The sequence below is a fragment of the Drosophila takahashii genome, chromosome X, assembly GCF_030179915.1.
Source record: "Drosophila takahashii strain IR98-3 E-12201 chromosome X, DtakHiC1v2, whole genome shotgun sequence".
Lineage (NCBI taxonomy): Eukaryota > Metazoa > Arthropoda > Insecta > Diptera > Drosophilidae > Drosophila > Drosophila takahashii.
This window is the reverse complement of record NC_091683.1, coordinates 1104187-1128053: the sequence shown is the minus strand read 5'-3', so window position 1 is coordinate 1128053 and position 23867 is coordinate 1104187. Positions and strand designations below refer to the sequence as shown.

The window sequence follows — 23867 nt, the reverse complement described above, 5'->3', positions numbered from 1 at the left end:
GCCACCCACTACCGCCACCCACTCGTTGTCCTTCTTGTTTTATTTGTTTGTCGCTTTCCTTTTGCGTCTGTCTGCTGTCGTTGAACTTTTTGCAACAATCTTCGGCTTCTAGTTTGTGCCCCCTGCTATTTTCTATTTACCCACCCAAAGCTCCCATTTCCCACTTTCCACTTCTTATAACCTCATGAGTTGTGTAAGTAGCAATTTTTTGTACCTTTTGTTTTTTCCCTTACGGAATTTATGTTAATTTGGTGCTACATTCCCGGGGTCCCCAAAAACCCTTTGTAGTTTTTCCTGCTTTCAATGGGGTAGGTTAGGATTTAGGAATCCCGATATACAGAGTGCCTGGAATTCCGAAATTCTGATATTCTCAGCCAATTTGATTCGCATTTTTGCGATATTTTATCAAGATGATTCAATAATATGTGATTTTTGTCTTAATTTCTTCGGTAAATTTTGTAATTTTATTGCAAAACCTTCAATTTCAATCTTATAGTTTTGTATAATATTTTTGCTCGAGTGTCCTTGCCTCTCATTGGACATCCTCCATTGCATTCGGACTCGTTTTCTTGCATTTTCCTTGTCTCCAGTGACAGGTAAACTTCGCCATTCAAAGTGCATTTACCGTTGGCGCCTCCAGTGGGCTTTCCCACCCGCTTTTCCGCCCCCACTTTTCCATGGGTCCTGCCAACACGTGGATACGTGACTGTGTCGGTTTTCCTGCCGTCTTCACCTACAATGTCCCTACATTAGCCCACTTCCCCACCCCCTTTCGCTGCTGTTTTTGTCACCAAGTTTTCATTTCGGTCTTGTTTTGTTTTATTTTTGTTTCTGTTCTTGTTCAAGTTGCTCGCTTTGTTCCTGGCTCCCTGGAAAAACACTTCAACACTTTCTTCAGCATTTTCCTATTTCTCGGTCCCAATTTGAAGCTGTTGCCAGGAAAAGGCCAAATTCAAAATTGGAAATTTGCAGCGAATAATTGGTTTTGTTTTCCATTGTGTTTTTCGTGAATGGAAGTGTGCAAATCTTGGCAGTTTTCTCACGATATGGGTCAAATTTTCCTGCACTCTCAAAGGTGCTTGGAAATTCGACAGTAAAACCGCATGCACTTGTTCCCAAAACTCGGTGCGAATAAAGTGCAATTTTTTTTGGAAGCCACTGCTGCTGAATGCAAACCTCAAATTGCAATTCCATGAACTAAGCACGCACGCAACATAAACATAACTTGGATACCAACGGAAAAAAATCCTAAAAACAACCTAAACCAAAAACTAAGAAGAAAGGCGGAAAATAGTGCTTACAGAAAAGTGAATACTCTTTACTTAAAATATAAGAACTTATATTCTTTATTTAGGATCTTGATCTGGTTAAGAATAGTCATCAGAAAGATTTTATTTATATATATTAACTTTGGATTTAACTAGATTTTTTCTTTTTTTTACGGACGCTCTCTTGAGCGGACAGAAAAAAACCTTTTCCAAAATGTTTTAAACTTTCAAGCAAGCTAATGATTGTTCAAAAGTTTCTAACATATGGTTACAAGAAGGGTATCAGGAACTTTCGAATTATGAATAGCTCGAGACGATTTTATTTTTGTTTTGTGCTGCAATTTTCCTTGCTCCTTGCTCTTCCTTCTCTTTGCCTCTCCAGACGTGGCCGGAAACGTAGGAAACTTTAATAAAAACATGTCAAGAGCACTTTTTCCCCATTTTCCCCAGCACTGCAAAACACGACCGCTGCACCACCCGAAAACAGAAGAAAAAAGAAAAACAACCCAGACCCGAAACCACCTACGACCGCAGTTGGCAGTCGTTCAGTGGTTGTTTTTAGACTTGACCAAGTTTATTGCCTGCCATATGCAATTGCCGTAGATTATTTTGGGGCTATGCCGGGGACACCACCCCCCTGCGCCCATTGTGTGCACAGATTTGCCACGCCCGCCTGCAGTCCGCCCACACAAAAATAGCTAGCCAGCGAAACCGAAACGAGACTGTCGCTGTTTTTTTGCACAGCAAGAAATCAAAATTATTTTTTTTAATTCAATAAAATAATGCTCATAAAATGATGGTCTCCAGAGATTATTTTTTATTTTGTCAAAAAACAAAATATTTATTTTTTTGGTTTGTTTATCCAAAATTTAAGGTACTTAATCAAATAAACCTAATTTTTCTCCGTGTGCTGGCAAAATGCGATTGCGACTACCTCTCAAGCTCGCTTGGCAAACGGGGCGGCTACGTGATGTTGCCTCACTTGGCCAATTTTGGTCAACAACAGTCAGCCCCAGTCCCTCTGTCCCTCCATATATAGGGTAGGGTAGGTATATCCTATCCTATCCTAGCTTGGCCTCAAGTGCTTCGCGGCACGAAACTCTCGAGTTTGGAGCAATTTGCAGGGAGCTTCGGGGAGCTCGCAGTGGGGATATATCCGTAGATATCGTTGGGGAACCGAGAAAACAGGGCTGTGTTTTTGCAGTCTTATTCTAGTTGGATTTCTGTGGGCTTGAAACCCATAAGCGCGGACTTAAAGCTATCTATTAGTAAATTTGAAAGTCTTATTAAAAAAAATACTAGAAAATCTAGTATATTATGGAAAAAAAATATTGTTTAAAATCTTCAAAGATAAGAGTAAAAATAGGTAAACATAGTAAGGCTAATAATTATTTTTCTATATTTGTCTCTGTTTATTTTTAGAAACTCGGGCTTATTTCCAATTGTTAGTAAGTGGATGTTAACTACTCATCGAACTAGTGTCTTAAAATCGTTTCTGCCCCGTCGTAATCAGTCATTCATTGGCATTGCCCTTAATCGAAGTGGTTTGCTAAATGCCTCAATGAGTCCTTAGAGCGCCTAACTGCGATTGCCGGTCGCACACATGCCCAAACGCCCTCTATTTTCCAACTGGCCCCCCGGAAAAGCCCCTCTACTAGGCTCTCTTGCCGCGGGCAAAGCGAAGCCAGTTTTCCAAAAACTGCTGTACATTTAATTAATTATTTATACATGAAAAGGTAAACGTGCCGGCAGGTTCACGGGGATATATAGACAGACACGGATAGGAATACGAGTACGAGTACGAATACGAAGGATTCAGGGAAAAGGCAGAACCGTAACCGTGGCAAACATTTTACGATACATCGTCGCTGTCGACGTCGACATCGTTTTTTGCATAATTGATTAAATGACTGGCCATATAACACGGAGGGTAGGGCTTGAATAGATGGTGGGACTCGGGGGCGGATGATTCCGGATTCCGGAAGACGACGGTAGTGTGTAAATGAGAATTTACGGCGGAAAGAAATCGAGCAGGTGCTCTGCTCCTCGAGAGACAGCATCTCATCTCATCGTCGGAGGTTGCATGTTAGTTATGGTGTTGGTAAATGTTGTGATTATTGGCCAAATGAAAAATGCAGGCAATCGTTCTGCCAATTGGCTACATCATCAGCGAATGAGTTTGTGTTTCTCTCTGTTTTTTGTGTGTGTGTGTGTTGGATGTATCTCTGTGGTGGTGACCCTGACATTGATAGAAATGGAAAATGGGGATATGGGAGGTGGAAAAGAGGCATATTACTTACTGTGAGGCGCGTGTCATGAGCTAACCACTTACGTAATGAGTACGAATCGATGAAAGGACAATATACAATATATTTTACATGTGATAATGGATGTGGTGACCCTGACATTGATATAAAATATAAAAAGGCATGGGGAAGAGGTTATCCAGAAGATATTCAAGCCTACTAATGTTGCAAAAAAAGTATATCAAAAGGAATCAAACGGATAGTTAATAATAAACGTTGAAAAAACGTAGATTTTGATGTTTTTGTTATTTCAGAATTTATGTATAATTTTTTATGGTGACTTTGTCTTCTTCCCATTTTTTTTGGGACACCTTTATAGATTAGTCTAGATTATCATCAATATTTTACCCAATATTCTGCGAGTTCATTGCCACCTATGGAAAATTCTTATTTGTCTGGGTCATTTTTCTCGTGGAGCACTTTGTTTTTGTTTGTTTTCATTGATGGTCTCGATTTGGCCTTTTGGCAGAGAGACAAAGTCACCCTCTTGTTGGCTTGTTCCTGCCATTTCCATTTTCCATTTCCACCTAGCTGGCTATGCAAACACCCCATTCCCATTCCCATCCCTTTTCCCCATTTCCTCACCATTTTCCGGCCATATGCTAATGGCTCATGTGCTGGCATGTGTGTGTAGCTGTGTATTTGTGTGTGTCAAGTGTATATCCTTTTGGCGTAGCGAGTGCATTTTCTTGTCAACGTTGACATTTCCTGCACTTCGGCCTTGTTTTTCCAACCTCTGCCTCCTCTTTCTACACCACCCCCAGCCATTTTTCTCTTGTCATTTCTCGTTTAATGAGCATTTCCCTTTTGTTTTCCGTGATGATAAAAGCCAGGAATTATGATTGCTCCACATTCGTGGGTTGTCAGTCGGATTTTCTCACCAACTCCTGACAAAGCACTGGAAGAAACACTTGATATTAAAGAAATTAAAAAAAAAAAGATAAATAAACCTAATTAAAATCAAAGTCAATGTTTTATTTTACATCTTTATTTAACGCTTAATTTCGTTATTCTTTTATATAAATTGTAGTTTACTTAAAAAAATACTAAGAACATTTATTCCAGTGCTTGGCCATATAGATAGTATGTGCTGAAGTGGGTGGAAAACGCAGTGGATAGTGGGTGGCTTTATAAAAGGTAGCTGCAAGTGAGCTCTGTTTGAGTTGTATTCGCCAGCGAAGTTGCTCGTCGTCACATAAGTCCTCATTTGTCCTGGTTTCAAAATTCCTTTTTATGGGTTTTACTTTAGTTTTTTTGTGGGTTGAAATAATACGTTCGCACCTAACGGATGTCTCTCAAAAATAAATAAGAAGAACTTTATATGTGTGAATTGAATTTTCTTTATTTATAATTATTATCTAGTATCAATAAGTCATGGATAGTCGTGCTTCTACTGCGACGAAAAACAAACAAGGTCAGGGTCGTTGCCATCGTCACCATTCAACCATCTTCTTCACTGACTGTTTGAGTTTTCCTTTTGCAATCAGACAATTAAGATGGGCCACGCTAAAATGTTCCCTATGCCACAGCTTTTCCACACAGAAAGAAATTTGATATGAAATAGGGTCAATTCTACCGCATTTTATATCAATAAAAAGCCCATATGACTTATGTAAAATTTAAGATTCGAACATATCAATATGATTTTTTATCATATCATATAAAATACCAAAAGTATATTTTGAACAAATAATGTAAAATAAGATATTCAAAAATATCAAAATGATATGAATAACTTGATCTTTAAAAAATATAAAATTGACCAGCATCAATCTGATCGTTTGTCAATTTTATTTCTGTGCAGTGCCTGCCTCCTATTTTTCATATTTTTTTTGAGGCCCAGGCACCAAGCGCAAAGTGATTCCCATTCTTGTTTAATCGATGGCGTCAATTGCACTCCACTTGAGTCCCTCGTTCGGGTTTTTTATGGCAGCCCCACCCACATATTCCCCCATTTCATGCTAAAAACAATTGCACGCTATTTCTTTATATACAAAACAAACCTAAGCGGACTAAACTAAAAGCAGAGCGCCTATAAAAAATGATATACATTTGTAAACACTTCCTATTGATTTCGGGCGCAAGTTGTTGAAAGATTTTTTTATGTTGCCAGGCAAAAGCATTTTTGCAGCACTCACTCAATCTTTCCCCCACTGTGCTTTCCATTTGACATCATAAGTCGGCTAAATACAGTGCGACTTCGGTTTGATGAACTAGTAGTTGATATGGAGTTTGAACTACGATTTTTATTGTGGTGAAAAATTTAAAAATATAAGACTAATAGTTGGAAAGTCGGCTTAAAGAAGCAATAACGAATAACTAAAAAATATATATTAAATAAATAATAATAATAATTTGTAAATAAAGTCCTTGAATTAGGATTTAATGTACGATAATGTATATTATTAAAAGATTCAAAAAACCAACATTTATCGGTTGTAGCGAGGTTCCACTGTAAAGCCCTTAACACGAGTGAAATACGGAGCTCTGTTAACCGTTAACAGCGGTCTCTCTCCCAAAATGTAACTGCTGAGAGTAACTAACTGAGAGGAGAGACTTACATTTACATGTTTCTTGTAAATTGAGAATTTTAAGCTGACGTTTTGACTTTGCAGCAGCTGTTGTTGATTTTTTTCTTTTTTTTTCCATTTCTGCAGTACGTTGACTTTTTCAACTGCTGTTATTGCTTCTTATTATTGCTGTTTCTCCTGTTTGTTTGCTGTTGTTTGTTATCCGCAGTTGTTTTTTTTATTGCTGTCGTTATTGCCATTTATTGTATGGAATTTCTTTTATTTTTCTCCCACCCCCTTCCTTGTAAATTTTATTTATTCATAAGCATACCCCTCGATTTGTTTATTAATGTTACATGAAAAGAAGAGAACAAAAAACGGGTAAAAACACACTCGAAGACAAAGTCTCCGTCTGATTTTCCCTATCTCGTTGTTTATTTATAGTTATTTTGCATAAATAACACTTATTGTTCATGTCTGTTGTTGCTGCATTTTAATTAAGATAACTTCACTTTATGACACATCATTGTATACCCCCTCCTCCAATTCCAATCCAATCCCGAGTTCCTTCGGGCTGTCACTCAAAGTAAATAAATTGAGAATGTGGGGGAGTGGAGGAAAAGGGGAGAAGGGGTTTACGATTAGCTAAATCGATTCCAATTGGTTGTGATTGGAGATTGCAACGTCTTTTGGAGTTTTCATTGAGTCAAGTGTTTGGAATTTAAATTTTTCAAATATACTTTCAAGCTAATTCCATTTTAAGAATCTAAATTTTATAATTACTTAAGATTTCAGGTCAATTTAACTTGATTTTTGGCAATTGATTAAAACCTTGGATAACCTTATTACATTTTTGGTTAGAAATAGGAAAAAGCATTGTAAAGATTATTTTATGATGATATATGGGTTACTAATAATTTTAATTTGAAAGTAGATTTTGCATTTATCCTCGGTTGAAATAATTCCCCACCTTCTTATTTTACACTTCACTTAATTCTGCACTTTAATCCAAAATTCCGCCGTTCCCTTTTCTGAACACCTCCACTCCCCGAATTCGTCGTCGGTTTCAACAGTAATTGGCTTTAATTAAATGCAAGTCGTAAAGTCAACAGTGTGGGGCTACCTCCACTTCTCCTATCCTCGAAACCTTGCAAATTTAATTAAAGCGAATGCGAATCATAAATATTGTAATACCCCCCCACATGCACACAAAACCAGCTGAAGCCAATTGTCAAACACTCGTAACTCGCAACACTCGTAACAGAGAACCCTGAGCAACCCAAGTAAACGGAAACTACAGCTAAAACTAAAGCCAAACTCAACCGAACTCAGGTGAATGTAGGTCAGTGTGGTGTGGAAGGGAATTAACGAGCACCTGAGTCGGACTTAGATCTTAATCCCGCTGAATTTTCGTCGTATTTGCGCTCTTTCGATGGGTATTATGATTTCAGGACGAGCAAAGTTTTATTTAGTTGGAAATATTTCTAATAATCAGTAATTTTTTGATTATTTCTTGTAATATTTAATGCATAGCATATTATTTCCGAATTGATGCTTATGTTTTTTTTTAGATTTTTATGTGAAGCTTTTCTTGGTGACTTGGGCTACTTCCCTCTTTTTTTTTAGGAGGCACTTATATTTGCTTAGATTTGAAAGTATACTTCAGGGTATTTCCTTATTCGTTCGCCCAAAGTCTGATCTTATTCATTTATTTTTTTGGCCATGCAATTGCAGTCAACACCCGCTCCATAAAATGTGTCTAGATTTTCAGGTTGTTCTTACCCATTTGGAAAAAACAGAAAACAGAGGAAAAAAAAACTGGTCCATGCGAAGGTCGAAGTTGTTCTGCTGGGCTTTCTGCTTCTGCTTTTGATTCTGATTGTGGGGTCTCTAAAATGGCCAACGGTCATGCCTCTTAATTAGCTGCTTATTTTTTGACACTTTTTGTTTGCAACTTGTAGTTGTTGTTGTTTTGGTTGTTCTTGCTGTTGTTGTTGCGGTCTCATTAGAAGCAACATGTTGTTGTTCTTTTTGTTTGGTGGAAGTTTACGAAGCGGGTGGCGAACCGGTTTTCGGTTTGTTTTTCTTCTATTTTTATTCGTTTTTTTATAGTTGGTGCGACTGTTTTTGTCTGCCTTGATGGTCGGTATCTGGTTAAGAGTTTGTCCAACAGTTAACGGTTTCTAGAGAGTTTGATAGGTAAAGTGGTACAGAGTTATAGATTGGTTTGCTCAAAGTTAAAGTTCAGTCGTAGTAAATAAAATAATAATACCATTAAACGCAAGGTATTATTATTTACAACTTTGTTTCTGTATCATCTCCTTTTTAAGCTTATTTCTCTTACAGATCTGGTTTTTGGCCAAATTTTGCATTTCCGTTTCGAGGTCCACGAAATACATTCGAATGGCAATTGGCATGCATTATGCGAACAGCTATTAAAGCACTCATGCCACTTGTTGGGATATGGTTTATATACATATGTATATAACATATAATGACGGTCAAAGTAATAGCACTGGGAATAAAATTATTTTTTATAAAATATTTTGTGGATTTTGTGGATTGACACTTGAGTCAAAATCTGCCAAGTGGGCCACCCCTGTTCCGAAGGTCCGATTTTCATCGAACTTTTTTACTTTTCCGGTTCACAACGAAAATATAAGAACTTCATTTGAACGGTTTTGCGAAATTTTGAGTTTTACCGGAGTTATAGGGGTCAAAACATGGCATTTTTGTCACTTTTTCGAAAAAGTTGCACTCAGTCATTAATTCATAACTTCGGAACGGTTAGAGATATCTTTATGATGTTTTCACTAATCGCTCAAGAATTATTATGGCTTTCCATAAAAAAATGTAAAAAAAAATTAAAAATTTTTGTTCTTAAAAATAAATCAACATTTTTTTTTAGTTTTTATTTTTTTCAGTGTTCTTCACCAGCTATAGAGTTTAAAACCATTTGAAAATAAAGTTTGATTCATTACGAAAAAGATCCAAAAAAAAAAAAAGAGTGGCCCGGCCAAAGGTTTTTCGCAATATCGATTTGAAGAAGGGCGCACAGCGGTTTCCCATACAAAACGGCAAAAAGTCCCCCATTGACAGCTGACGCTACGCTCGCTACGGCATGTGTTGACCAGCCAGTTTTCACGAGCAAGCCGTTTTTGTATGGGAAACCGCTGTGCGCCCTTCTTCAAATCGATATTGCGAAAAACCTTTGGCCGGGCCACTCTTTTTTTTTTTTGGATCTTTTTCGTAATGAATCAAACTTTATTTTCAAATGGTTTTAAACTCTATAGCTGGTGAAGAACACTGAAAAAAATAAAAACTAAAAAAAAATGTTGATTTATTTTTAAGAACAAAAATTTTTAATTTTTTTTTACATTTTTTTATGGAAAGCCATAATAATTCTTGAGCGATTAGTGAAAACATCATAAAGATATCTCTAACCGTTCCGAAGTTATGAATTAATGACTGAGTGCAACTTTTTCGAAAAAGTGTCAAAAATGCCATGTTTTGACCCCTATAACTCCGGTAAAACTCAAAATTTCGCAAAACCGTTCAAATGAAGTTCTTATATTTTCGTTGTGAACCGGAAAAGTAAAAAAGTTCGATGAAAATCGGACCTTCGGAACAGGGGTGGCCCACTTGGCAGATTTTGACTCACTTATCTAAAGATTTTGGTATATTTTATAGTAATTTTATTTTATGATAAATAAGATTTTGGTATTTTTGATGTTATTATTAGTTAACACTATCAAAAATACCAAAATCTTATTAAGTACTAACGAAAACACCATAAAAGTACCAAAATCTTAAGATAAGTATTGATGTAACATTTTTGCTAAAATATTTAAACATACCGAAGTTTGACCCACTCGATAGTGCTATTATTGCAAACACAACCGTGCATACACCCTCGCATACTGGGTAAGGAAGCGTAATATATGTGCGCAGATATATCTAGTTGATCTAGACCCCAAGTCGTTAGTCGCCAGTCGGTGCTTTGTTGTAAGTCTCTTTGCTTGTCACGTAGGTCATGGAGGGGCGCCCCTGACCCCCCTTCGAACCCCTTTACAAGTGCTTACCAACTAGCATAAACAACAACTGCAGAATGACAACCGTTTTACAAGGAGAAACCGCAGACAACGAAAAACAAAAAGAGGAGAAAAGACGACAGACGCACCCAAGAGTTAAGGGCCCCGACCCAAACTTGCCCGTAATATATATAGCACATGTGTGTGGACTGGGCTTACAGTTGCACGGTTTGTCTGGGTTCTATAGCCCCTATAGCCCCCCTCGATGACTCCCTTTCGGAGTTACTGTGGCAGAGACCAATTAAAATGCGCGACATCACATGTGCGCGAGCATTTATTATAAATTTTTCGTTGGAATTGAGTGAAAAATAGTTGAATGAAAGAGCGAAAAGAAAGCAAATGAAAAAATAAACGCGGGAGTGGTATATAGAGAGGGGGAGAGGTGTCGAAGTGGGTAATACCCTGGTTTTCTTACTTGCCAATAGTACAGTCACGCAGGTGCAGTGTGACCAAAGTACAGTTCATCGTTTGCAGTGTGACCAAAGCATAAGTGATAGCACAGCATTAAACATTCAGGCCGGGATACCAAAGTAATAGTGATAGGACATATGAAAAAAAAGGGACAAGATTAGAAGAGGAGAATGCTGAAGTGGGGCTGGGACTGCTACTCTGTCTGGCTATCCTCCTTCACAGCATGTTACAATGTTGTTAATATGACGCTTAGTAGTTATCTCACACCAACACTCGCTCCCTCCCCCTGTTTGCCCCACATGCATTGACAATGTTTTTCAAATTGACGACGCATTACACAGTGGCGGGGGCCAAGGGGGGTCTAGCAGCGTTGTAAAATTATTGGCATGCGAACGATGCTGCAGCGTTTATTAAATTTTTCAAGTGCCACAACAAAGGCAGTGGGCGCCAGGGCACTACAAAAGTGGACGTCGGTGTACTGAACTACTAGGTGTGTTGTCATGCTGGCAAATTATTTTCGTGTGTTTGTGTGGCGGTTCGTTTGAAATTTTATGTTGTATTAATTTTACAACTTTACATTCTGCAGTCTGAATTGGGCGGTGTCTGGTGCAAAAATGTTCAATGAAATTTAGTTTACCATACTTTTCACATACTTTTATAAGCAAAATTGTGCGCAGTCCATTATTTAAAGCCTGTATTAACAAGATACAATGTTATTGAACAATTTTAAAGGGTGTTAAAAACAACACACGAATGACGAATCTAACACAATTTCCAACATACATGGTTTACTTGATTATATCTACTGCGTTTTGCCAGCATATTCTTTCAAGATTTTCCTTTGCCGAGCTGATAATACATAAATACATTGTCTAATATTTGCCCAAAGCTCCGAGTGGCAACTGAAACTGAAACTGGAAAACTGAAACAGAGGAACCGGAAATGCAGAAGTGGTGGTGTGGAAACCCCAAGAAAAAGGGAGCTTAACTGTCGTCTGGGGTTTTTAGAAATTTGTTTTGCTTCGCCCCCTCTGCTTTTGCCCCCTTTTGCTGCTCTGCACATCATTGGAGCCGTGAACAAGTTTTGCCAACTATTTGAGTAAGTTTTCCATTCCATGTCGCCATTCTTATATTCGGTTTCCTCCATATTCCTCCATTAGGGAGCTAAGCAAGGAGCAAACACAAGACAATGCAGTTGGATTTTCCAACCCAAAATCCCCTCCTTTCGCCCGGGGAACTGTGCATTGCACTACTGCACTTAGCCAAGTTAAGTTAACCCGAAGCCGAAGCCAAGAGGCGGAGTGTCGGTATCCGGACAGTTGTTCAACTGTATCTGAGTTTCAGTCTTGGCATCCCCATCCCTATCCCTTTCCATTTCCGTTTCCGTTTCCTGTTCATGTGCTCATGTGCTGCTGGCCTGGCCAAGTTCATATTAAGCCGAGTGGTAAACAAAGATATGTACTAATGCCAACTTAGCAGTTACCTTTCGCATATGCAAAACAATCTCTGCTAAGCCGCTTACGCTTATGACTTGCAGGCCTGCCAATTCCTGGCTTATGCCTGGTAATGAGTTCGTTAAACCCGCCAAACTATGGAGGTTCCATAATAACTATGGCATGTACAGTCACGCACGTGCGGTGTGACCAAAGTATTCAAAGTACAAGAGTACAGTACTGCACAAGAATGTTTTTCGTGAAAGCTTTTGTTATTCTTCTTCATAATGGGTTACCTTTGGTATTATTTTGAAGGAAAATATCAACGAACTTATCTAAATTTACGTACAAAATTAATTTTTACAGTGTGACCATACTTTTTTTGATGATTACTTTCTGCTTTGCAAAATCCACTTGGATGCACTCAAAAATAGTGCACTATTGTCTGCCCTGCTGCACTGTTGTCGAATTTCACTGGCTAATCAAGTGGTTTGTGGACATTTCCGGCTCCCTTGAAGCGTAAAGCGTTCCGGCAAAGCCTCGAGCACACTGTTGCCAATTTTCACACAAGCCCGAGCAAATTAGAAACAATTTGCTGTAAAGTGCACTTAAAATCGAGAGCAGCAAGCAAGCAAGGAGCAGGAGTAGCGTAGCCGTAGCCCTTGAAGTGGCCTAAAGTGAAGAGCCGGCAACATTTTGTCAAATCAAAAACTGAATTTGAATTTCAATCAACTTGAATTAAATCAAAATTTGCAAAATGAAGTGAGCGCACACACACAGGGGCTACTACACACATCCACATCCACTTCATGCTCTGCACAAAATTGGAATATAATTCTTACAAATGTGTCTGGTTTGGGTTTCTGGTCCTTGGGCTGCCATTTCCTTTCCCCTCGACCGCAGCACCACAGAGCTCCGGAGAAATGGCGAAGGAGTTGGAAATGCAATGGAAATGGACGTCGGACTTTGGAGAGTTTGCAGCTGAAGCTGAAGGCTTTTAGCCACAAAAATTCACAGCAAAGAAGCTAGCCAGGAATGCAAGAAAGGCAGAGGGACCACAAAAGATGATGGAACTCCAGAATGTCAAGTCTGCTGTCTATAATTTAGTGGCATATTCAATTTGCTAACTTCCAACTACCAACTGCCCTTTTCGATGGTCGTCTGGTCTTTTGGCCCGTTGATTAGGCATTGCGCACACGTAGTGGCAATTGATGCCCCAGATTCGCGCACCTGTTGGCCAGTGGTAGTTCGTAGCAGTAGTAGTTCTCTAGCTGAAGCTGGCTGTCCACTGTCCACTTTTCCCTTTGGTGGAACGTCACTCGCTCTCATTCTCGTTCTGCTCCATCGCTTTTCCCCTGTCTTTTTCCGTCTGCTCGCATTGATTTCCTCGCCCGGGCACGTAGATAAAGGTGTAAATGTTGACTGGGGGATCTGGTAATGCACAAACCGATTGCCAGATTGGTGGATTGATGGATGGATTGCCCAGCATTGTCTGTGCATCGTTTCGGAACGGACAGAAATACTTTTGGGCATCTAGTTTGAGTGAATAAAAGGAGCTACTACGTTTTACGATGCACATCTTAGATATGTATTCAATTTAAATGGTAGCTTTAAAGGGAAGCACAAAAATTGTATTTAAAAATATTTATTTATGCAATTTTATCGAAGCTGGAATTTAACTGAAATTAGTAATAGCTTAAAAAAAGGACTGGCGCGCACATTGTAAAAGTTGAAATGCCATTTTGTTGTGTTTATAAATTCCTATCGAAATGTAGAAAAACATTTTAAAATCGAGCAATCCATTAAAAAGTTATGTGCAAAAAAGAAATGGCCGCTAGGTGGAGCCACTGGCTTTGACAACTGACTCGAAGATAGATAGATTTTTATTTTTATCGGTTAAATGAGAATTTTGAACATTAAAATTTAGAAGGCTTCAAGTAGGATTTTGGAGAAACTTCATCACGAACTCCAACCAAAGAGCCGCTGGAATATTCCGCGTCTGTTTTCGGAGGACGGAGCAGCCGGGGCCGCCGAAGCCGTTCGCGAGGTGCTGAGATTTTCGGCTTGGGCACTGGTCTCCGATTGATTGTTGCCTGTTGGGGTCACCACCGCTGGCGTGGAGTTGCGACGATCGGGATTGGCGGGCCGGGCCAAGGGAGCGGCTGGGATCGAGGCGGCGACGGCGGCTGCCAAGGCCAAAGTGTCCTCCGAGGGCGGAGAGGCGAGGGGCGTGGCAGTGGGCGGTTCCAATCCAGTGGCGGCCACAGGAGCAGGTGTTAATTGAGAAGGGGGGTCCACCTGCTGTTGCTGTTGTTGCTGCTGCTGTTGCTGTGAATGCTGCTGCGACTGCCTGTTGTGGTGACCTTTGCCCTTGGCCTTATTACCACCACTCGACTTGGGATTCGCCATCGTCTAGAGAGGATTTTGTAAATAAATTTTGGTTAGAAATCGAAAAAGAAATGTTCAACAAAAAAAACAAAAGAAAAATACAAATTTTTAGAAAACCCACGTAAAAGTTCCAAAGGTTTGTGTGTGTGAGACAAACAAGGTCTCTGGCACGACTGAAAGTCTGGGTCTCAAATCCAGGCTACGACCTTTGACATTCCAAAGCTAGGCACACTTGATTCAAGCCAAAATTCAATGAACATTCGATGTGGTTTTTCGGGGAACTTGACAAAAACCATAATTTATGAGTATTTTTTATTATTAATTCTGTCAAATGAATTTGTTTTAAAATTATTTTATGTAATATAATATAATAATGATAAAAATAGGAAATCGTTTTGGGACCATGAAAAAAAAAGAATCGCAAAGAATCACTCTAAGCTAGAGTACCATTTCTCCTAGCTGACCCTTTAAAATTCTATGAGATCTTTGGAAAGTTTTGGTCCGACCTTGGAAATATAATACAAAAAGTCGAAAATGATATTGATATACAAAAATATAATTATATTTTATTATTATTATTATAAATATAAATGATATTAATATTTTGCATATTTTTTTTTTAGCTACCGCGTCAATGTCCGACGAAGTGCCTTTGGGTCGCCTATCGCAGATCTTCGATACGCTAACCAATCTTCAGCAGCAACAGCAGCAGCACCTGCGTTCCCAGGAGCAACTGCATCCTCCACATCCGCATTCACATCCGCATACACATCCGCAGTCGCCTGCGGATCAGCGTAGGAGATCCGCCTCCTCATCGCCATCGCCATCGGCCAGTGTCTCTGCCTCGACTTCTGGGCGGGCCACGCCTTCTTTGGGCGTGGCCAGCCCACTGAATACACTGCAATACTACAGTCATAACGCCCATAATAACTATTTGCTGCGGCCGCAAGATGTCGCCACCAGTGGCTACCTGCACACCTTTCCTTCGCATTTGTATCATCATCAGCAGCATCATCACCAAGTGCACCACCTGCAGCAGCACAGCCAACCGCCCTCACTGCCCACCCAATTGGGAGGCGGGGTAACCCAACGTGGCTGTCTATCGGGCTCACAATCGCTGCAGGGATCACCACTTTTGGCCAAGAGGGCAACCTCCTTTAGTGGGCAAATACCAATGGCTCAGGGTCGATTCGGAGCCACCGGAGGAGGAACTGGAGTCACTGCATCCACACCGAATAGCCCGAGGCTTCTGCCTCGACGTGTGCCACGCCCACCGCCCATTCCGGCCAAGCCGAATCAGGTGAAGACGGCGGCGGCAGCGTCGGATCAACAACAGCCCAGGGATTCTTCTTCGACTGCCCCGACGATTGTTCAGTCGCATGTGAATCCCGTGCTGGCTGCTCTCGATGCACCAGATGCTCCATGGCCACACTTTTCGACGCTCACCGAGCACTTGGACGTCCACCAGGTGAACAACTACGGACAGGCTCTGCCGGAGGTAAGTAGGAATAGCACAGACTTTGGGAAAAAGGAAGTTATAAATTACAAGAAAATTAATTTGATTGGTAGAGTTTAGCAATACTGATTAATATGTAATAACATAAAAATGTAATTTAGTAAAACTACTATAAAAATAGCAATTAGTAACGAGTAAATATTAACAAGTAATTAGTTACGAGTAAATAGTAACGAGCAAACAGTAACGAGTAAATAGTAACGAGTAAAGAGTAACGAGTAAATTAATTTGTTTAATCCTCTTTGTACAATTAAAAAAATGGAACCACTTAATTAATCAAATCATTAAAAAAAAAATCGAAATAGATGCCAAAAACTCTTAAGAAAAAGCCAAGATAATTATTTGTAGTAATTTTCTTTAACCCCAAACCCATTTTTAAACCCCTTCTGACCTCGTTTTCCTTCTTACCTGCAGATTAACTGGCAGGAACGATGTTTGGAGCTGCAACTGGAGCTGCATCGGTCGAAGAATCAGGCGGGTCGTATACGCGATATGCTGCGTGAAAAGGTAAGTAACTGAATAACTGAAACAGGGGGGAGCGAACGAACGGGATAACGGGGGGCCAGACAGCCCCCAAAGTGGGTCGCTGGGGGATGTCTGATGATTAGCCCAAATGAGTTAATAAGTAAAAAGCAACAGAGCGACACACACAAACATTAATTACAGAGGGCAAGGGAAGGGCGGGCGCTTGACACCCCCACATCTTGTGCTTAATTATGATTTATGAGAGCCACGGTTAAAACATTTTTACGACATCCCACGCAATTATCATCCACACTCGCACACTCTCCATCGAGTGGCCAGGACATTTTCCACCCATTTTCCTAGAGATAGTGCACATGTGGATGCGGAAAATGAGAGGGAAAACCATCGCCATCACCATCACCATCGCTCGGTCCTTGCTCATTATTAGCCTAATTAAGTCATTAGGCATTTGGCCAAGAGAGCCGCTCGCTCGCTCGTCTAATGCAAAAACTATATGAATTATGTATTAGTCAAATGAGAACTAACCTAACAGCCCCATGGAAATTCCCCAGTGGGTTTTACTTTCATCATCTGGGCCGCCTGACATCAATTCATTTTACTTCAATGATTTTTAGACCATGAATAATGCATGAAGAGCTACGATTCTTGGGATAGCACTACACAGGGTTAGGGGTTGAAACAAGGTCACTTTTTTGTTTAAGTATATATTGTGAGTTTAGTAATATTTAAAAAAAGATTATAACATTTAATTAAAGTTCAATCAAATTTATTGAGGGGTTCTATACATTTATAAAGGCTTCTAAAAGTAGGCAACAATATTTTTTTAACCTGGAACCTCAAATACATAATTCTTTTAGAATTTGTGATATTAAAAATATTTCATAAATGCCTAAACACCGATCAATAAACTCAATAAAATCAAAACACAAACAATTCGAGCAAAAGGCCATTTGCCGATTTTTGCTCCATTAGGGAGCCAAAAAGTAAACTCGAATGTTATTATTAAAATTATTCTGCCCGGCTCTTTCAATATTTAATTGCCAATTTCCGAGCAGTCGAAAGAGCAGTAAAAAGTCAACAAAAATAAAAATATACCAAATATGGCAAAGGAAAAATATACAAAAAAATCAAAAAAAAAAGAAACAGAAATGCATAACTCGATGGCTAAAAGTATGCAATGAATATTTTAGTTCTGTTTTATGCATTTGCTATTTCCCATTTCGCATTTTGTTGCCCCTTTGTCGTATGAGTTTTGGGCTCCCTTTTTCGCCTTTTTCCAACTCCCACTTTTAGTTGACTTTTCAACTTTTTTGCCAGCTGCAATTCAAGTGCATCATAAATTTTAGATTAGCTGCACTAAACTTGAAATGGTCTGGACACAACTCAGTTGCCTTTCGGCTCCTTCCTTGATTTCCGCGCATCAAAAATGCCAAAAACGAGCTCCTTAAAATATGAAAAAATATTTTTAAATTATGCTCTTTCGTTTTATTTCCCCAGGGAAAAAAAAACACTGAAAATAAATAAATATTTACACAACTAAAGAAGATTAAGTTCTAAAAGAATTGAGATATATTTCTAAAAAACTAAGGAGTTTTTATAATATAGAAACATCTATAGAAAAGGGCTTTGCAAGCTCATAAAATGCAAATTTTTCAGTGAAGCAAAAATGTAGTTTTAGTTTCTTGGCCTGTAAAATGTAAAAGTTGAGAGTCGTCACCTTCTGAAGGACCAAAGAAAGAAGGGGAGGACCCGGAAAAGCCAAAGAGCCCAAAAACAAGGACAAGTGCAATCAGAAGAGACGTTAAGCTCAAACCACAAAATTTCGGCTGGACAGGAGGATAAAAACGGGGCAACTTCGGGCAACGGGGTCCTTCGACTTTGGCAACAATGTGCAGGACGTTGAAATTATGGCCAAGCATATTGCAACATTCTTGTTGGACAATAAAATTCAAGTTTATTACCAAAGCCATCCGAGAGAACAACAAGCAAAAGGCAGAAGTAAACAAATGGATCGAAGTGAAAGGCCAACGAGGAGGAGGAACCCGAACCCTTGGCACTGTTGCCAAATTTCAGCTTAACAAATATTGGCAAATAAATTCCGTCAGGGGAGTAGAGATTGAAGTCGCTGCTTGCCAACTTTTTCGGCCAAGGAAAGTGATGTGAAATCGGGGAGAGAGAAAGAGTTCAGTTTTGGCTAAAGGTTACTCAAAATTAAAAATATTAAACTGTTAAATTTAGGGGGGTGCCTAAAAGAATGCAGTGAATAAAAGAAGTCGTCGTTCTGCATCACATTTTAAGATCAATTTGCACATTCGCATATCAATTTATAACTTCAACTTGATAGGTTACCGAACCCTTTTGACTAAAATTGTCGCTTCAAGTGGCTATATTTCCAATTCCGCCTTGATGCCATTTGCTGGCCACTTGGTTATGCAATTTTGTTTGGCAATTTCCGGGAATCCCCGGGAACACAGAGGTTTACTCTTCTGCTCGGCAAAACGGCCATAAATCTGCGTGACCCGCTGGCCATGATTGCACATTGGATGGCCGTCAAACGGCAAACACCAGGCACCAACGCACCAACGCCAACGCCAAAAGTGGCCACATTAGAGTGCCGCCATCTGCCATAAGCTGCCACTGTTTGTCCCGATGTGCCACGCCCCCACGCCTCCAACGCCCCCCTTTTCTGCGTGTTTGCGAAGCGCGTTAACGCGTTGAAAGCGGCGCTTAGAGGCAAATGACCAGCCGCCTTGTCATCCATTTCAATTTCGATTGCAAAACGCCAAATCCCAAAAAGGAGTCAGCCATAAAGGAGCAGATCGAAGTTTGAAATACTCTTTGGTGGATTAGTAAAATAATCGGAATAGAATATTAACATATAATAATTGCATACTGTGCGTGTGGCGGCGGAGATTGGGTAGAGTTTTCCGATATTTTTGAAATATATAGATATTTTTAATGTCGCAATTTACTATTTATCATAAACTTTAGATTTGTCTAATGGCAAACTCATAGGAAAAGCCAAGGTACCTGGTTCCATTAAGTTCTCGCAAATGAGAAACGCTGACAAAAGTTTGTTCCCATTGTCGATTAATATGGAACATAGGTACCTGTGCGAACGAACTCACACTCTGGAAAATGTACGGCATCTGTCAGGAAGGTGCGGGAACTTCCGGGGAACAATGAAACATCCGGCAGATATTCCAGTCTCAGTTTCAGTTGCATTTGCAGTTGTATCATTCTTTATATGGGTCTACACGGAAAAAAATGCTTTTGATACTAAGAAAGAAATATTAAATTCCATTTCTATGACTGAAATGTGAATTAAAAACCACAAAATAATTCGAATAGCTTTAATATTTTTAATAATAGCATATTATAATTATTAAGTATAAAAATGGTTTCTCTGTGTATGAATTTGCACTCAGCCACGAAAATTGAGGGGGTGGTCACAAAGGATTGTCGTTCTTTTCATGCCAATTTCATAGGCTTTTCAATTGTTTTGTTGTCGGGAAATTGAAAATGTTACCGAATGCGTGCGTGTGTGGGTGCAAAAGTAAATGCCAATGACTTTGATAATTAATCGATAAGAGTGCTTATCGATCAAATACTTGAATCAACGATTCGATAAATAACTTCTGATGTTTATTCTTTTAAAAACTTTTTATTGTGTGATTTAGTCATTTATTTTATTTATTAAAATGTTTGATGAGTCCTTGAGTTATTCGTTTTTATATTATTTAAATTAAAATCTACACTTGCTGACCATTTTTCAAGGAGAAACTTAAATAGTACTCGTTATTGGATAGTGCTTTTGTGGCTGCCTTGTGGAATTTAGTAAATTCTTTTAATTACAGAACTTTTTGAGTCGGTGACAAGCAAAGGGGGTGTTTTCCATCCCCCCCAGGAAGAAGGATACTGAATGCCTTTGCCGTCGTGTTTAATTAAAATTTTTGACAACTTCGTGCTTCGGCATAAATTGGGCATCGATGCGATGGAATGAAATGCCCAAAGGCTCGGGGAACTCGGAACTTGGACCAACTATTTGAGCAATTAGAAGAGGAATCCCTCGCAACCCTTTTCGCTCGTCCATGTCCATGTCAATAATTAGTGAATAATTTCAGCCTCGGTTTTCCATGTGCCAGAGATTCAAATTTGGGGTTTTGGCCACACGCATGTGCATAGATTTTCTTTTCCATTTTTTGGGGGAAAACCAGCCAGAGGAAAATGGCCTGCAAAATTAATGGCCATCAGTCGCATAATAAATGAAGCGTTCCTCTCTCTCCAGAAAAGTCGCTTTTGTCCTGGCCACGCCCACTACTTGAAGGGGGCGTACTCGCCACAATGGACGGCCAGGAAAAACCAGCACAAGAAAACGGCAACGAAAAGCGAAAAGGACGCTTTCTAAAAAGTTTTCTCTGTTTAAGGCAATCGCTTTTCTCTTCTTTTTTTTCCCTTCTGTCGCGACAAACTCATTTTGTGTATGCAGCACACATGTTGGCCACGCTCGTTTATTCATTTGAATTATTCCCAAAAGCGCATTTAATTTTAATTATGCGTGACAATGCCTCATACACGCTCTCATTGCCGCCAAGATTACAGACTATATAGTTAGGGAGGGTCCTTTTCGCCACGTTTAAAACGTTGCCTGTGTTTAAATATGCAGAAAAATATGGCGACTGCCGCCTGCTGACTGATGGAAACTACACGAAAGAACTTTTTATATATGTATGTTTCCTGTGCCGATGCCATTTGTTGTAATCTCTATGAATTCCAGTTCTGACAAGTTTATTTTTCGGGTTTCGGAGCAGAAACGCTCAAAAATAGGCAACACAGAAATGCAAACCGGAAACAGGGCTGAAGAAGAAGAACAGGAAATAGTTGAAAATGGGGATTCCTTTGCACTGAACACGGAAAAAAATATTGCAAATAATACAAAAGTTATATAAAGGTGAACACAAAAATTAAAATAAATAAAAATAAAGTATATAAAAACATATTTTTTGGGTAAAGTAAATATATATAAAATATATAAAATAATGTCATTAACTCTTTTTTTTTTATCTGATTTTGAAATATTGCCATTAAAAATACTTTTTAATAAGCAACCTTTTTTTGTCTGCTGTAATTTGCATAAAGAAAATGTAAATGGCAAAAAATGTGCCACCCAACAACAACAACTACAACGAAATCAACAAGCAAAATAAAACAAAAAGCGGAAACAATGCAAAAAGAGTGGGGAAATGAAGGGAAGGGGATGAGGAAGAGGCAGGATGCGATTGAGGGCGAGCTGGAAAAAATCAAATAAATATTTTAGCTTAAAAATATTTGCCAGCATTTTGCCTTCATTCTTTGGGCAGGGTTTTTAAATATGTATACAAAAATGTATGTATTTGACCAGCTTTTTATGTTGAGCTGAACAGAAAGTGAGTGTGGTGTGCAAAAGGGGGACGAAGTTGGCTTATACTGTTGACAACAAGAGCGAGATGAAGAAAAGAAGGCCGAATTTGAATGTGGGACACGAGCGCTGGCGAGCAGATGGAAAAGAAAATGTTGGCTGGGGAAAAGCAGGAGCAGAAATCATGCTAAAGAAAAGGAGGCGGAAGTCCAAGGACGTAGGGCGAGGCGAAGATGAAGACATTTTGGTTCAAAATTGACCTACCCCTTATAAAGCCAAAAAAAAAGGAAAAAAGACAGAAGAAATTCCATGGTAATAGGCATAGAAATGCTGCAGAGATTAATATAATACAAAATCAATATAGTACGCTTTATGATGTGCGAACAACTTGAAAATGTATCGATATAGACAGATACTTAATATTGTTTATACAGTGTGTGTGGCAGCAGAGATTGGGCAGAGCTAATTCTAGTTGGGAAATTTTGTTTAAAAAAAAAGGAAGAAATTGCGGTTGCTTCAAGGATTTATGTTTCTATTTATAAGAATGATTATGACAACGCCCGCAATTAATGTTCCCTAGCCTCTGCACTCTATTTGTCTGCGTTGACTTTCTTCTTTTATATTTAGCTTTTTTATCCTTTTTTTTGGGAGCATTGAAAACCACAGCAAAGTTGTGCGTTAAGCGGCTTTAGCCATGTATTTATTTTAAGCCTTTTTATCGTGTAATGTATAACTCTGACTTACAAACACACACTAGCACTTTCTCAGCAAATGGAATGAAACACTCAAAGTAATGCCAAAAAATTAGTTTAAGCGGATTGCGAGACTGTCGAGAGAAAGGGAGAGAGTTTCACCTTTCAAAAAGTAAAAAATGTTCAGGAAGTAAGAAAAAAAAGAAATCATAGTCAAAAGAATTTTTGATATAAATATCGATATTATCGATTTTTTTATCGAACTGTTTTTAGTTCTGGGAATTACCGAACGAAACCATTAATTATGAAAATAGGTAAAAATAATCATTGGTAATAATATTTAATTTAGATTTATAATTTATAAAAAAAAGCTTTCGATATATCGAATATTAATATACATCCCTAACCCATTAGGAGTCATGTCCAATGGAATCAGATAGAGAATGAGCCAGAGCCCTTGCCAAAAGTTCAGTAAGGGGAATGGGAGGGCAATAAAATATATATTTATGTGCACGGGATTAAAAAGGGTATTAGCCGGTGGTTCTAGTTGCTCTGCTCCCTTCAGTTATTCTTGCTGTTCACAGTTGTTGGGCTTTGGTCAACAATAACAGAAGTTTACCCTTCCCATTCCCTTCCTTTCCCTTCCCCGGAAAACAGGCGACAAACATTCACTTAACAATGGGTGAGGATTTGGGTGGCTGTTCCGGAATACGTATATATTGCCTTTGGGGTATGTTCGGTATGTTCAGTATGTGATGAAAGCCAAACAATCGCCGGCCAACTGAGAGGGTAATTTAAAAGGTGTCGCGAGATGTTCCGGAGCCAATTGAGTGGCCTGATGGGTCATTCGCATCACTCATCGCATTAGTCTGCGATATGTACGTTTTTTTTTTTTTAGTAGTACCTTAATGGGATTTGAGATGTATTATTTTTTACGTTTTGAGTTGCAGCATTTGGGGTCGCTTTCTCACAGTCTTGTTAAATGTCGTCGATGAGTTACATTTATTTTTCGAAAAGAGAACGACAGTTCATAATAATAAAACGAGATAACGAATTAGTTTTTTCTAAAAATGTAAGTTCAGGTTAACTTAACTAGACATTGAGAAATCGAGCACTTGTATTTTATTTATGAACTTTGCTGGCCAGTAATTTCATTGGAAGTTAATAAATTATAAAAATAATATTATTAAAGGAATACCCTTATATTTTCTGTGATTTGGTGAAAGTATACCTTTTAGGCCAAGAAAGCATTCGCACACACATAAATATTTATTTACCATGGCGTCTTTTCGCAGCTTGAAGTAACTTACTCCCAACTTTTCCAAGCATTTGGATGTCATATCCTGGCTCACGCAGCCTTGTGTCCTTG

At 39.0% G+C, this 23867-nt stretch overlaps 2 protein-coding genes across 9 annotated transcripts in view; one reads left to right on the top strand and one right to left on the bottom strand.

The window, feature by feature from the left end:
- LOC108063827 (uncharacterized protein CG43867) overlaps nucleotides 1-23867 on the top strand; it is a 103710-nt gene that overhangs the window by 2004 nt on the left and 77839 nt on the right. For all 8 annotated transcript variants that reach the window (XM_070218661.1, XM_017151045.3, XM_017151053.3 and 5 more), the window contains 2 exons: nucleotides 15030-15904; nucleotides 16337-16429. In XM_070218661.1, coding sequence (XP_070074762.1) covers nucleotides 15041-15904; nucleotides 16337-16429 — 957 coding nt within the window. In that variant the 5' untranslated portion in view covers nucleotides 15030-15040. The remainder of the gene's footprint in view (nucleotides 1-15029; nucleotides 15905-16336; nucleotides 16430-23867) is intronic.
- Nucleotides 13884-14675, bottom strand: LOC108063831 (AF4/FMR2 family member lilli). Its single transcript, XM_017151061.3, has 2 exons — nucleotides 14528-14675; nucleotides 13884-14430 (listed from the first exon to the last, which is right to left on the bottom strand). The coding sequence occupies exon 2, from the start codon at nucleotides 14425-14427 to the stop codon at nucleotides 13978-13980; it is 450 nt and encodes a 149-aa protein (XP_017006550.2). The 5' UTR covers nucleotides 14428-14430; nucleotides 14528-14675; the 3' UTR covers nucleotides 13884-13977.

Excerpts from the sequence above, each read along its gene's own strand:
- LOC108063831 (XM_017151061.3), bottom strand. The coding sequence starts at position 14,427 with ATGGCGAATCCCAAGTCGAGTGGTGGTAATAAGGCCAAGGGCAAAGGT.